The sequence below is a fragment of the Anas acuta genome, chromosome 5, assembly GCF_963932015.1.
Source record: "Anas acuta chromosome 5, bAnaAcu1.1, whole genome shotgun sequence".
Lineage (NCBI taxonomy): Eukaryota > Metazoa > Chordata > Aves > Anseriformes > Anatidae > Anas > Anas acuta.
The window spans coordinates 15,173,305-15,188,541 of record NC_088983.1 but is presented as its reverse complement, the minus strand read 5'-3'; the positions used below and the strand labels follow the sequence as shown (position 1 = coordinate 15,188,541).

Below are 15,237 nucleotides of genomic sequence, written 5' to 3'. Positions count from 1 at the left end.
TTATTTATGCTACATCTAACAAAGTTACATTGCTAACAGTAACAACTGAAGACAAATGTTTAAACAAAAAGCTTCCACACTCCTCAGAATACAGATTTGTCAAGCAAAGATTAAACAGCAATTCACATGATTTAGGCTCACAACACGGATTAGACTGCAGTTTTTCAAAAGGGAAGTTATAAGAACTCAAATCTGTTAGAACATGTAAACACATTCCTAGGAAAAAAAGAGACTGAAGGGTGTGTAATAAAAAACAAATCTTTATTGAAATACCATAGCATCAAGTTTACATTGCTAAGAAAAACATACTTGAGATTCTCTATAAGAATTCCATGCAAGCTGCAGAGTTGCACACAAATGTGCTGATGTGTGCAAAACACTTGAATTTTTATTTGGAGAAATTTCTCATACAGTTGAGATCCCCATGTGATGACAGTTTTGGTAGCATCTGTCCTCTCCCATTGAAAAGATCATTTACCCACTGCAGTTGAGACATGTTTTTCTAACAGATACAACATTTTTTACAAGACAGAAAAGTACCTTGTTGTATTTTTTTTTAAATTTGTATAGAAAGATTTTTATAGGAATTGAAAAACAGATTTAAACACCCCAGGGGGCAACAGGCATCCAGTTACTACAGCCTGCCACTTTAGTGAAGTAACTCAGTTGAGGACCTTGGGCATTCAGCCCCGACCTGCCAGAGCCCCCTCGTGGACAGTAAAGACACGCACATCAGAGCTTTCCTTGCCTCTCTGCAGCTGCACATTCTCAAACCAAACCAAGCCAACAAAAGCACTCCTATCACAGTAGCTGTGCCATGAACATGCTCTAGGACTTTACTAGGGAACAAGAATTCCTTACAGGCAAAAGATGTCCTAGGGTTTTCCCATGCTTAGGAAAGACCAGAAGCCACTTCCAGCATTTTAAGTACATCACAATTTGTAAAGATTACCATACGTAGTTAAGCCTGATGCTCAGGGCCCAGGACCCCGTTCTTCAACACTGGTCAAAAGTGAACACAAAGAACAGGAGATACATGTATTAGAATCCCAGTCTCTAGCTTTCTATTGCTCAATTCCAAAAGCAGACTTAGCAGGAACTGACATATCTTCATAAGGAGATGATCCATGTGGGCCCCTTCCAACTTGGGATGTTCTATGACTATCACTCTGTATCTAGCTTCAAGGTCTGCATTTAAGCTTGAACATTTTTCATCATTAAATGCCAGGCTCAAAGGTTTTTGCTTTGATTACCAGCATGACTTCTCCCTGCTAAAGGCATTCTTACCTTGATCCAAATCAACTCACCCAGATCACATAGATCATCCATTAAAACTGACTTATGCAACTTCATGTATATTCTTTGCCTCTGTCAATTATGAAATGGACTGATAAATTTTAAAGCTAATGCAAACACCCTCTTTGGACTATCCTATGAATGCATAAATATGATTCAATTATTCATCTAGTTCAGAAACAAACTTGCTTATAGGTCTCTTGGTTAGATCCAGGACAAGTTAGATACACCTCAGATTCTAAAGTGTCCATTTCCCATGGAGCTTGAGTTTCTACAAGAAAAAAACATAGTATTTCAACAGTTCTGCTTGTTAATAATCAGGAACTGTTCACAGCTGCTTCTTCAGCATTCACAATTTAAGCACGCCACACAGATTTTAACTGTGCAGGCCAGAACTGTAGGTACATTTTAAACATTCTTAATGCTCTCAGAATTTAGGATATGTTAATGCTGCCAGATGCTGCCCTGATTGTATGCCTCAAATTATTTACCTGACATGCAGAACAGGAGCTCAAACCATCCCAGTTAAAAAGCTTCAAAAGAAAAAAAACTTAAGCAGAGCTCAACTATTTACACACATAAGGGGCTTCATTTCCAGCCCCTGCCACAAGTCAGGAAGACAAGTATCTAACTTGGACATGAAGAAAAAGCTCTCTAATAATATTTTTAGATGTGTGCTTGCATACTACATAAGCACATCAAACCACTGACTCATAACTACTGTTTTTGCTCAGCTGCAGAATGCCTGGAAGTAACCTTATTTGTGGCTGACCATTTAAGCCCTGTAATTTGAATATCAACTCCTATTGCTCTTCTCAAAATGAGGTGATAATACATCTTCTAACAGGAAGATCAACCGTCCTAGTTTCAGTTAGAACAGAATTAATTTTCTTCCTAGTAGCTGCTGGAATGCTGTGTTTTGGCTTAGGATGAGAAGAGTGCTGATAACACCCCGATGTTTTAATTGTTGCAGAGCAGTGCTTATACTAAGCCAAGGACATCTCAGTTTCTTGCTCTGTCCTGCCAACGAGCAGGCTGGGGGTGCAGTAAAAGCTGGGAGGGGACAGACCCAGCTTACAGGTGACCCAAACTAGCCAAAGAGGTATTGCATACCATCTGACATCATGCTAAACAATATATAGGGATGGCTAGCCGGGGGAGGGGGCCGGACTGCTCAGGGGTTAGGCTGAGCATCAGTCAGCAGGTGGTGAGCAATTGCATTGTGCATCACTTGTTTGTACATTGCTGTCAATGGAAGGAAGACACAGACGCTCAATAAGAGTGATCAGTGAACTTCAATTTATTGGATAGCTCAGCCGTTTTTTATATGATTAAATATAATTAGCTCATACATGTTGCAAAAGCTAAGCTCACTATTGGTTAGTGCAACTTTCCCTATCTTATCAGCTAGCTCCTCATTCCCTCAACCGTTATCCTGTCTTAGGTACTTTCCCATCCACACACTGACACAATGCCTTTGTCCCTTGATTGGCTTCCCGCCATCTGCCAGACTCATATGAGCTGCGTTCGATACTTTTTTAGCTCGCGACCTCCAAGTAGGTTATTCACATGACCTACTTCACTTAACCATTCCTCCACAGTACATATTATCAGTGGTAATACTATTGTCATCATCATATTATTATTGTTATTATTATTTTCCTGTCTTATTAAACTGTCTTTATCTCAACTCACAGGCTTCACTTTCCATTTCTCTCCCCCATCCTAGAGAGGGAGGGGGGAGGGTGAGCGAACAGCTGTGTGGTGTTTAGCTGCCAGCCGGGTTAAACCACAACATCAACAAAACATCAGCAGTCTCAAGGAAGTCCCATTAATATTTCTTCTGAACAGGTGATTTAAATCATTATCTGGAAAATATAAGAAGTTTCACTTAGACCAACAGCAAACTGAACCAGATAACAAATAGTTATTTCTGTTAGTACAGAGTACACAGGCTAATTGTTCAAGTCTTATCAGCAGCGAGAACTGTTTATTCCCTTACACAATGCTGCATATTTTGCAATATAAGAACATTTGACAGTGCTAAATGTTTTCTTTAAAATGCATTCTGTTAAGCTTAGCATCACCTCACATCACTACAACAAATAACTACGAGTTCAGGTACTTCTGTTTAACCAAGCACACAGACATTGCAGAAGCTTTTCAAAATTTATAGCAGTTTTTAAGTGTTCAGCAGAAGTTGCTCTATTTGCTAAACAATATCAGACTGCAAAATTGCTCTTACTGTTGATAGATCGATAATGACATGGGATGAGCCATTATCTCCGTGACAACAGAATGCGAGCTGTTAGAGGAACATTGCACATGTTGCTGCCACTACTCTTACAGGCATGCCTCGGCTTCCTCCCATCAGTGCTCTCTCTGCAAGCCTGGTCTGCCCAGAGTACCAGCAACCAAGGGCATCTCTTCGACTACAGAGGATTAAGCTGCAACTTAGAACTGGCTATGTCATTCCCAGGGGAACACGTCCTCACAAAGTTTTATGACACATGAGTTTGATGTCCTTATTCTACATTCTATTTATTAACCATCTGCTTGGAGAAACAGCTAAAATAGTATACAGGAATGCAGATAGTATCAAGTTCCTTCAACTTATTATTTTTAATTGAAAGCTTTTAGTTAGCTTTAAGAGTAGAAGCTTTTTCTTTTCAATCAATTTTTATTTATTTCCCTCTGGAATCTCCAGAAACAGAGTGGCAGGAGTGTTTCAGCTAGACTAAAGGTGTGAAAGTATACCACTAAGCCTCTTACACTTAAGACTTAAGGCTCTGATTCTGTATAACATAACCATATGACAAAAACCTTTGTGGAATTTACTAGTTTTATCCAGCTCACACTGGATAGTAACACATACATAGTAAACAACCCTTCTGTGTTTTATGCATTACGATTAACAGGCAAGCATTGACTTCTCTGTCTAGATCAGAAGAAAATAAGGTGGCTGAAAAACATACTGCCATATATACAATATACTCCCAATATACAATGCTCCTTTGCAGTGCAATATGTGAACTTTGCCTTCAGATCCCTGTTAAGGATTTTTTCATAGCTTCACACACATCTGAAAGCTGCAGCAGTGCTCCATACAACGCAGGCACAGAACCCGCTGCCTTCTGCGCTGCAGCTGGCACTCCCGGAGGAGCTGAACAGCACGAGTTACTTGGGGAACTCCTTTTCTTAAGGCCTACGAGTGGCCGTTAATACACCAAAAGTACAGGTGCCAGATCCATACCGTAAATTAACGGGAGATTAAAGGTGCATTTAGGCCTGCTATTTGCGAGCCGTGCTAATTCATTTCCCAGTAGCGAGGAAGGTTTCGCTGTACCTCTTCCACTCACCGCCCGGCCGCCGCTGAACTCTCCTGCACTGCGCTCCCAGCCCTCGGAGAGGCCTCAGGGCCTGCCCCGAGGCTCCTCGCAGACCGAGCTGCTGCCGGGCGCAGCCCCGAGCCGGCCCCGAGCACCCGCAGCACAACCAGCGCCATGCCCGCCCCCACTCACAGCCCGCCCACCGCCAGCACCGGAAGCGGAAGAAGCTCCCCCTTCCGCCCTGCCCCTCTTAAGGCAGCGCGCCGGGGGAGCCTGGCCAATGGTGGCAGGGAGTAGGCGGGGTTAACCCTCCGGGCGCGGATTGACGGGTGATTCTACCAATGGAGTTGCGGCAGCGCCGTCCGCTCCACAAATAGCCGCACAGAGCTGGTGGGCGGGACAAAGCTAGCTGGAGCTTCACGCTACTGGCTGTCAGCGTTGATTGACAGCTGTTTTGCCTATGAAAAGGCGTAGATCCCGCGCGACCTCTCGTTGTCTCTACCAATCAGCGAGTAACGGTGACTCTAGGCCGGCGCAGCGGGGCAGGGGCGGGCAGTTGGCGCGGGCGGTGGGGGCCGAGGCAGGATGAGCGGCTCGCTGCGCGCCGGCCTGCGCCTGGCCGGGGGCGGCTGGGCAGCGCGGGGCTGGGCCGGGCGGCGGCGGCTGAGCCAGGCGGCGGCCGAGGGCGGCGGGGCCGAGGGGGGCGGCTCGGGGTCGGGCACGGGGTCGCGGGAGGCGGTGGAGCGGCTGGTGCGGGCGCACCCGGTGGTGGTGTTCATGAAGGGCAGCCCCGAGCAGCCTCTCTGCGGCTTCAGCAACGCCGTGGTGCAGATCCTGCGGCTGCACGGCGTCGAGGACTACCGCGCACACGACGTGCTGCAGGACCCCGACCTCCGCCAAGGTCAGCGGGGCAGGCCGCGGGGGGGGGGCTTTCAGGCTCTGTTGCGTGCTTAAACTTATTTGTCTTAAGGTTTACTAAAGCTATTTAAAAAGGAGAAAAATTAATCTGAAATTCTACTGAAACAGACTAAAATCCTCGAAGTTGAGCCATGTGTGTTTCTCTTGGTTCCATGAGCCCTCAGGCAGTGCTTCTGTCAGTGTGAATTTATTGGGATTTGTGTGCACAACCAGCGCTGTTTGTTAGCAGGGTTGCAGCTGGGCCTGGCTTGTTGTGTGGTGAGGTGGGTGCCAGAGCCAGCAGCAGGGATGGACCTTGGTGTGAGCAGCTAGGGAAGGACACATTGATCCCAGAGCTGGTGGGCTGTTACCTTGCTTCACTTACATTACCTGCTGCCCCCTAACCGGCCAGCCCATGCTTGTTCCTGTGGCTGGCGGCCTCTGACAGGAGAGGGCTGGGCTGCTGGAAGCTGTAGTTTGGTGGGTTGCCAAACGTGATCCAACAGCAACTGTCTGAAGGCCGTCTTCATCTCTCCTGGCCTCAGGTGCTGAAAAGTCAGGTACCCAGCCTGTCACACTTCCCTGAGCAAGGCGAATATGGCACGTGAGCTGGTCACCAGCGATGTACTTAGCTGAGGATAACGTAAATGTTTGCGTATATTCCTCTTCACAGCACTGGTACTAAGAGTTGGCTGCTAGCAGAGATGGTCCTTCAGGCGTATTTGAAGTGCTGGTTGGTTTTCCTGGACCTAGTGGAACGTGGTATTTTGAGGTTGATATAATTCAGCTGAACTATAACTGACCTTGCTGAAGCTTGCCCTTTGCTATAATAGGGCAAGCTGTAAAAACAGTTCCATACCCTTACTTTTCACCTAACAGCACTGTCAGTTCTGTAAAACTAGTTACTAGTGCTGCTGTTAAGTGATTTATTTACCTAAATGCAAGCTGAGGATATGTTTCTCTGACACAAATCCTTCATTACCAAAGCTCGTTTAAGAGACCTTAATGTTCTCTCTTGGGCTGTGGTTCCACAACAATTCAGAGTTCTCTGAGTTGTTTCTGCCATAAGTGATCCTACTCTCAGCTGATACACGTGCTTGGGCTGGTTCAGATCTCTAAGGTGGTAGAGAAGTTTGGGAGTATGTATGGGGAAAGTGGTGGTTTAAACCAGTTAGAACTGCTGTAGTTCACTCTCAGATTATACATTACCTAAGTACTGGATTCTGCCATGAGGATGGGCTTGATCTTTCCTCTCACTCTTGGGCTAACTCTTCTCCAGCCATGCTTGCACCAGTGCTAATGATGTCCATGAAAATGTGTTGCTTTTCTGGAGACAGTGTGGTAGGAGTGAGACTGGTTGCTTGAATCATCTCCCTGATGTGGTTCCTTGCTCATTAGTGCTAGTGCTGGCAAGAGAGGCTGAGATATGGCCACTGGAGTTGGGGAAATAGGGGGAGTGCTCTTGGTACCTCTTTCAGTAGTAGTTTGCACAGGTTGTGGCTTCACAGTCACCTTATGATGTGCTAGTTCAGCTGTCAAGCTTTTAACTGGAGTAAGGTTTCACAGAAGTGTTTGAAAAGAGAAGCCTGCAGCTTCTGAAGTGCAGAGGGAAGCCATAACCTCCAGGGAATGGGAAGGAAGCTCCTTGCAGTGTCTGCACTTCTGAAGGGTTCATCGCTGAAGTGCATCCTCAGTGCAGTAGGCATAGACCAGGCTGACTTGCGTTAATGGTACTGAAGCAGTTTTGGTAAATGTCGTGTTGAACTAAGGGTTTATTTAACAGATCCAGTTTGTAACCTGGTTGAGCTCCAGCACACAGACAGTTAAAGCAGCTTGTCTCATATGTGAAGGGCAGCACACAGGGCAGTCCAGCTAGACTGTGTTCATGTTTTTATCTGTAGTTGAGTAGAGCCTTGAAAGTGCTATCAGTGCCTGGTCCTTGAAGAAGATATTTCTGTAAAAGAATAATGTTACCCTGGAGTGTTTATTAGCAATAGACATTATATAGTGCCCTTGGGTCTCAATTCATGTTTAGCATTGCAATATCTTAACAGAAACAAACCTTGTTTCATATCTACAGTGGCTCTTTTGAGAAGGGTTATCCCTGAGTGTGACTTTGTGTTGGGACTCAGTTCTTTATTGCAGCTGTTATGGGTTAAAAGGTTTTTAGGGTAAAAAGATTTGGGGGATAGTTTGAGCACTTCGGAGTGCTCAAAGGCCAAGGAATGTTTGAGAGAAGTACTACTTTTCTTGAACATTGAAACACAAGTTCACACCAAAACTTCCAATTTCTGCAAACTGTATCTGAACAAACAAGAAAGGTATTTGTGAAGTGCTAAGGAAGAAGTTATAGGTGGTGATGCCAGAGATAGGGTTAGATGGTTATGGATTAGCTGATTCCTTTTGCCATTGATATGCCAAACTTGCTATTTGGGGCTTTTTAAGCATTAGATGTCCATGCACAAAATATTAAGTCAAAATAAAATCTTTTAGCTGATGTTGCACTTTATAGTTAGAGACACTTTGTCATAGCAAATATTTTTCTAGATTACTGTTATTTTTTTAGAACGCTTATGTTACTTACCATCTTTTTAATCTTTTATGAAATAGTGTAGAAAACCTTTACACAACCTTTGTGTAAAAGGTTGTTTTAAAAGTGGCAAACTAGGTATACTGATTCTTCTGTATATTTTTTCCTGATGTCTTTCAGTACAATTTGGGATTTGATTTATATCATCTGATCAGTTAATATTTTTTGGATGACTTTGTCTTTTATGAAGTATGGTTTTTAACTTCAGTTCTGTACTTCATAACTGTGACTGTAGCTAGCTCTGTTTGATATAGTGAGTTCTGAGAGACTTCAACCTTTGTGCCCCTCCCTTGGGCTGTAAGGTCTGGCACTGCAAGATAAAGCAATTTAAAATTTCTTAGGCTTCCAGAGGAGTGAATGCATCTTCTTATTACTGCAATTTAAATTATAGCTGTATGAATTCAGTAAAACATGAATGCTTTAAAGTTCCTTAGAGAAATGTAAAAGGTAAAGGGATATAAACATTTCTCAGTGGTTCTCAAGATTTCCCACCTCTTTGATTGAATGAAAACAGTACTGCTTGTTTCCTGGGTGGGAAGGGAGACACCATGTTTTTCCAGCATGTTTGAAGTCGCTGTAGGAGCTGACTTCATATCTTTCAACCCATGTCTAGAGTTGGAATGGGAACAAAAGCTAAATTTAACGTAGTTTTTCTTTTAGCATTACTGTTATTTGTATGAGTTACTGCCACAGTGGGGAAGAAATGAAAATATTAATAGTTCTGTCAGCTTGAAGCAATTGTATTCCATTTAAAATTCCATTGTATTTGGAGGGAGAGGGGAAACATTTAACGCCTTTGTTTTTCTTAATGCAGGAATAAAAAACTACTCAAACTGGCCCACCATCCCACAAGTGTACCTCAATGGTGAATTCGTTGGCGGCTGTGATATACTCCTCCAGATGCATCAGAATGGAGATCTTGTAGAAGAGCTGAAGAAGTTAGGAATCCGCTCAGCACTTCTGGATGCAGAAAAAGACCAAGACAAAAAGTAAAACAAGCAAAAAAAAGATGCTGTGATAGGAATAAGGAAAAACTTCAATAAGAACTTGTTACCAGTAAAGCCTTATGTACTTCAGCTCAAAGAAGGCATCTTCTTTGGCATTTTTTCACTAAGGCATCTTTTCACTAAGATTTATCAGTGGCTGTCTCTTAGCTCATGGTAAATGTAGTGATCTCAGTATTTTGGTTTATGGATATTGTTGTGAAAATGAGTATAACCACTGCACTGTAAAGCATACATTTGTGGAAATCATGTTTAAAAACAAGTACACTTCTGAAAACATTCTTTTGATTGAGGGCAGGAGTAAACCAAAAGAATTAATAATTTTATTTTTATGAATTCTGAGTTTGTTTCTTTGTTCTTTGTTACATGAATCTATGCAAACACTGTTTGCATTTCCTTGTTCCTTTTAAAAAAAAAGTGCAAAGTAGTATTGCATCTTCTTTTGTATAACTCCTGATAAGACTTCCTGAGAGCTTGTAAAATTTCTCATATGATATAGGAGAAAACAGTCTTCAAATAATATAGAAGAAAAGACGATATGAGAGTGCATGAAATATACTTTTATTCTAAAGGGTAAAAATAAACACACTAGTATGAATAAGTGTATAATGGTCATTATTACTTTGTAACTTTGTTAGCTTTTAAAGGGTTGCTAAGAATTGTGCCTAAAGATTTTATAAAAAACATTTTCTACCTCTTGTGAAATGGCTTTCCCCCCTGGTTATGTGTGTTGGAGTTCTTCTGTGTCACAGCAAAAATGTGGGATTTTTTTTAAGACTTCAGTATTCTAGTTTACATCATTACAGCAGAATACTTTAGTAACTACTGCAGTATTTGGTAGCTACTAAGTTATCTTTTTAGATTTGTTGTAATTCCAAGTGTTCCCTCTGGAGTGCTGTTCTTCAGGGATTATGGTCTTCAAACATAGGATAAATAGGCAACATGTTTCATGGAGATCAGATAAAAAGTGCAGCAGAAAGGCTACTGAATAGATAAGTATTTGTTGGAAGCTCTCTGAAGTCTTCATATAACTGTATAACCCTGTAGTAAAAAAAGTAAAAAAAGTAAAAAATTGTCATAAGTAAAAAGAAATTGTCTTAAACAGTGTAGCTTCATCTGTATAGCAATACTGCTAAGGTTAAAAGCTAACAAAGCTTTAAAATAATAAAATGCAAAATAAAATTTACTTTAAAATAGCAAAATGCAATTTACTTTTCTTAATACAGAGCACTAAATGGTTTGCATGTGAATTAGGCAAGTGATTGGAAAAACTATTATGTAGAGTGTCTCCAATAATTCTTTTTTATTTTAAGTGACTAGTGAAGCTGGTACTGCTTTTGATGTGAAACCTAAAATGCAAGTAAGGAAAAACTATCAGTGGAGGAGGTTCAGACTGGAACTGGTAGATGAGATTTAATGCAAGTTCCAGTTTTCTCTCTTGTTCACTTGAGCAAGCGGTCTAGTAGGCAAGCTATACTTGTACAGCCTTCACAGAAATTTTGAAATGTGCTGGTTGCAGTAAATGCTGTGTATAGTGCAGTCACTGTCTCCTGGATTAAATGCAGCGTGTATGTTCTCTGTATTCTCTTGTTTATGAAAAAGCTGCTCAGCTCCAGTACCAGTAGAACTGACTTGAGAATGAACTCTGATTATGAATAACCTATGCTCAGAGGCAGTCATTTGTGATTGTTAGTTATGTGTATGAGTGCAACAGGTTTTTTGTTCATACACAGTATCACATTCATGAAATGCATATCTCAAATTCAGCTTTGTCTCTTGGAAATCTGGTTAAATGAGCTTTCTTACAGCTAATCTTTCATGTTTTTTTTGGCCATTCTGAATGTAAAATAAGGTTTGGAAAAATAAATGAATTTCAAAAGCTTCTGTTTTTTCATGTCAAAAGACCAAATGAAATGGACATACACTGTAGACAAAGAATAAGGTAACTTGAAGAAAAGCCACTTATTTTCTACTTCAATGTTTAATTATTAGTCTGGCTACTAAATCTATTAAAAAAAAAAAAAGGACCCCCCAGTCTGCTGTTTTGTGGAGCTTTGTTCTTTATTATTCTGTGAAAGTTCAATATTTCCAGTATTATCTGGTACTAGTTTAAGATAAAGGTAATTCTAGCTTTGTCAGGTCTTCTTTCTCCTCTGAAGAGCATTTCCCCTCCTATCCGCCACAGGCTTCTGCTGTTATTGAAATTATGAATAGTTTTTCTCCCTTTTTGTTCTTAATTACTCAGTTTAAAATTTGTATAATGTGCAGTACTGTTTATATCAATCCTTTGCTTAATTAGCATGTCTTGTAATTAGCAAGTAGAAGGAAGAGCAATGCCAAAATGTGTGTGTAACGAAACCATAGGAGTAGGTACATAAAATATGGCTTCTGCCTGCATTCCTTTATGTGCCAGGCTCTGTGTGCATGAGCACTTTTTACATGTTGCATCTTATCTATGTAAATATTCACGTTAATCTCATTGCAATAAAAAAATCAACATCAGTAAAGCTTCAGATGCTCACAAAGACACTTATTTTGGGAGTTGATTGAGAATTTCCCCTAACAAGCTAGTTCTCAGGTTGATCATTTTAGAAAATTGGCACTAGTTTGTTCTCCGCTTAATCAGATGGTGATTTCAATCAGTGGGTGCCCTAAGCTTGTAGTGGGGGTCTTGTGCATGAGGAGTTCATAGCTGGGAGGATGTGATGGTGACCTCCCTACAGGAGGAGTGATTCCTCACAGGAGGCAGCAGCTGGCAGAGCACCACTGGGCATCGCTGCTTGTGCTTCCCTGATTGTGGAAGAGGTGATAGTGCTCAGGAGCATGTCTTGGGAAGGCTGGCTGGGAAGTTGCTGAGAAGACAGCTGAGAGCAGGCAGGGTGCTGACCTTGCCATCTGTCTCTGGTGAAGAAAAGCAAGTCTGCCTTTTCCTGAGGTTGCCAATGTATGACTGCATCTCAGCACAGCAGGCATCAAGGCGTGAACGAGCATTACCACCTGAACGGCGTCTCCTGATCAAGGTAGGTCATACTGAGCTGCCAGCTCTAGCAACACCCCGTGAGCCCCATTACTTCTCTCTCCTGTGTCATACCAGGTGGGTGTCCTGGCTGAGTGCTCCTAAGGTGAGATGCTTGTGGACCCAGTTTGGCTGTGTTGAGCTACTGAGGGCTTGCGATGAGATGGATGCATGTAAACCATTATCTGTTATTATCATTCTATTAGTATGGGACTGTAGTATGAATGATTGACATGCTGGAGTTCTCTACTATGATTGTAATTACTTGTATGGTCCTCTGAGGATGCCTGTGATACTGCTGTTGGGGTAAAAGGCTGAGCTAAGTGAACCAAGCTGTTCACCAGATCATTAATTAAGGTAATCCTTTGCATCTTGTAACACTTCTCACCTGCTGCATATACAGCAAAGTGGTTTGATTAAAGCAAATGAGAACAGTTATATAATACAAGCAGTCTGATTTCAGAAAGGTTAGGCCTCCACCAAAGAGGGGTGGGTTTCTTTGCTCTTGTTGAACTGATGGGGCAGACAGAAGCCAGTTACAGATGTTATTTTATTACCTTGCTAATTTTTATTTGGAAGAACTCAAATCAGTTAAGCCAAGAGTTGTTTCCCAGAGAAAACAAGTTGCTACTGGCTCCCAACACCCTAATGGGTTACGTGGTAAGTGAATTTTCTGGCATCAGTGTCCTTTTCCTTGCTTTAACAGTGTGGTCAATGTTTTGTTTTTCTTGTCTATCATGAAAAGAGAAGTGTAAAATGTCCTGAGGTGTTTCAAGTGCCTTTATTTGGGTCTGTTAATATAGAGCCTTATTTTCTCAGTGTATTCTTCAGAAAGGTGGGCTAGAAATTTATTTTTTATTTTTTTTAACTTCCCAGGAGACTGTTAATGATAACAAAACGCATAGAAAAAGTGTGGGAATGTGAAATCAGAGAATCATACTAAGGGAAACCTCTCCCAAACTGGCACTAGTAATCTAGTCAAGGCCTTTTCAGTGCCGGCATCTAAGAATGGTAATATTAAAATGTAAACCTGGCAGACTGAACAGTAAATCCTTGTCTAATCTGGTTTGTGTCCTTACCCCCAACCTCCCCCCCCCCTACCCCCCAGGAGAAAAACAGATCTCCTTACAACAGGTTTTTCAACATTCATAATACAGGACTATGTAAGCAAAAAATGCTCACCTATTACGAGACAGGCAGCACTTGTTTATGTCTCTGTAAGCAAAGGTGGAAAGACAATGAGTTAAAGAGGGTTTGAAGTTTTGGAATTGTCTATAGTGCTGCTTGCTTTTTTTGTGTGTTACATCTTTTTGCTGGGAGGCTGCTTATTCCATTGAACAGCGCTGTCTTAGTGCACCGAGATCAATTATGTGGCGTGCTCCTGGATACAGAAGCTGCTAATTGATTTAACTGCTTGGGGCCTATCCCCATATATCATTTATGGAAAACAGATTTTAGTTAGAAAAAAAGGATTAAGGTAGTGAAGGGTTCAGTTTCTATTTTCAATAATTTGCCTTGAAAGGTATGTACAAAAATTCACATTGTAGATTCAGGCTTTATTTGATTTAAGCTAAAATAAAAACAAGATCTGCATTGTTGGCACAGAACCTGTGCTGTTTCGCCTGTGTGTGTAATTTCCAGGTAGTCTTTACTGCTTTTTTAAAAAAATGTTCCTTCTTGGAAAACATCTGAGTTCTTGTACTAGAAGTATCAAAAACAGAACTATGAATTTATATCCTAATTGATTTAGGATTGGGGGAAGATCTTTGGATTTATAAACTCTGCCTTACTGTCTAGCTTCTCACAAGTGTCTAGTTTCCCTGGAGGTAAGGGAGTTGGCTAGGAGCAAAGACAGTTTTGGTTAGAAAGACCATTCTGTTGTATAAAACTTTTAGGGTGTGACTACAAGTTTGTTTTATAAAACTTGTAGAGTGTGAGAAAGGTGTGGTGTTGTATATAAAGAGCAAAATTCATGTCTTCCTGGTTTTGAAGATTTGAAGTTTTTTTCTGATTACTCAGACACTGAAAATGCTTGCAGGATTGCTACTGACTTGTGCTCCCCTATAAAGAAGAAAACCTCATAAAGGCAACTTTTTTCCCCTCAAATATTGGAATGTTTAAAGGCCTTTCAAATCAGAGTATAGTAAATAAACACACTGTAGACTTCTTTAAAGACAGAGGGAGTCACTTGAAACTAGTTTCTCTAACATTTGAAATATGTGCCATAACTTCTAAAGTATTTTGTGTAACTGAAATACATGCAGGTGATGATTATTTATGGGGCCTAAGAAGAATCCAAGGGCAGAGTTCAATATTCATATTGAAATAGCTTTGTAAATTAAATAAGTTAACTGTAACAAGTCATGGATGGGTCACTTTTTTGCACAGTTGCAATTGTTCTACACAAACAAACAAACAAAAAAACCACATGAGACTTCTCCTGCACATACACTGAGACACTGGTATGTATGTTTTTGTAGTTAGACTTCTTTCTAATGTGAAGCTTGCACATAGGGGACTGATTGACTATTTTATAAAGATTAATAAAATGTCAAATAAAATCCTTTAAAATTTTACTTGACATTTCATGGTAAATTGAGTCAGAAAGGCTTTGGAGGAGGATTGAATTAGGAAGAATCATTGAATTACACTTTTTATTTGTTATATAATCCCATTCTTCAAAGCCCAAAGGATTCTTACATGCAATTTAGCCTCAGAGCAGTGAAGTAGGGCACTCAAATGTTCATTTAACAGGCCATTATAAGCTGCAGTACAGAGAAGTGATTTGCTAGTCATACTATGATAACTACAGAGCTGAGAATAAAGTTTTGGAGTCTTTTGTCTTAAATCTATGATCCGGTGAGTGAAAATGCATGCTATTAAAGGGTATATTAACAAGCGTTTTAGAGCTTTCATGTCAAATCCACACTACAATAAGTATTTTTGAAATACTACTTGTTAGCCAAGTTCTTCTGGTTGAACGGTAATACTATGAAACCTAATGTTTCAGGTCTTACTCACTATTTCATTTGTCTGAAATCTAAATAGCTTTTCAAGTAATTTTAGTGTTTTTTTGTTTGTTTGTTTTTTCTTAAAGCAAATGTA

General features: G+C 40.9%; 2 protein-coding genes, 1 long non-coding RNA gene and 1 other non-coding gene across 15 annotated transcripts in view; 2 read left to right on the top strand and 2 right to left on the bottom strand.

Moving 5' to 3' along the window:
• Window positions 1–240: 240 nt before the first annotated feature.
• LOC137856929 (uncharacterized) lies at window positions 241–2,147 on the bottom strand. Its single transcript, XR_011096890.1, has 2 exons — window positions 1,788–2,147; window positions 241–1,567 (listed from the first exon to the last, which is right to left on the bottom strand). It is a non-coding gene; the product is annotated as an uncharacterized lncRNA (long non-coding RNA).
• Window positions 2,148–3,464: 1,317 nt separating this feature from the next.
• On the bottom strand, window positions 3,465–3,737 carry LOC137858199 (small Cajal body-specific RNA 13). The gene has a single exon (XR_011097569.1). It is a non-coding gene; the product is annotated as a small Cajal body-specific RNA 13 (non-coding RNA).
• A 1,432-nt stretch (window positions 3,738–5,169) lies between these two features.
• GLRX5 (glutaredoxin 5) lies at window positions 5,170–10,237 on the top strand. Its single transcript, XM_068682835.1, has 2 exons — window positions 5,170–5,526; window positions 8,927–10,237. The coding sequence occupies exons 1-2, from the start codon at window positions 5,211–5,213 to the stop codon at window positions 9,103–9,105; spliced, it is 495 nt and encodes a 164-aa protein (XP_068538936.1). The 5' UTR covers window positions 5,170–5,210; the 3' UTR covers window positions 9,106–10,237.
• A 2,219-nt stretch (window positions 10,238–12,456) lies between these two features.
• The window catches only part of TUNAR (TCL1 upstream neural differentiation-associated RNA), a 161,384-nt gene continuing 158,603 nt past the window's right edge, over window positions 12,457–15,237 (top strand). For 2 of the 12 annotated variants that reach the window (XR_011096888.1, XR_011096889.1), the window contains exon 1: window positions 12,457–12,792. Coding sequence is in view for 1 of the 12 variants with exons in the window: in XM_068682825.1 (XP_068538926.1) it covers window positions 12,649–12,792 (144 nt within the window). In the remaining 11 variants the exon portion in view is untranslated. The remainder of the gene's footprint in view (window positions 12,793–15,237) is intronic. The other 10 variants (XR_011096887.1, XR_011096883.1, XM_068682826.1 and 7 more) reach the window with 8 other exon arrangements.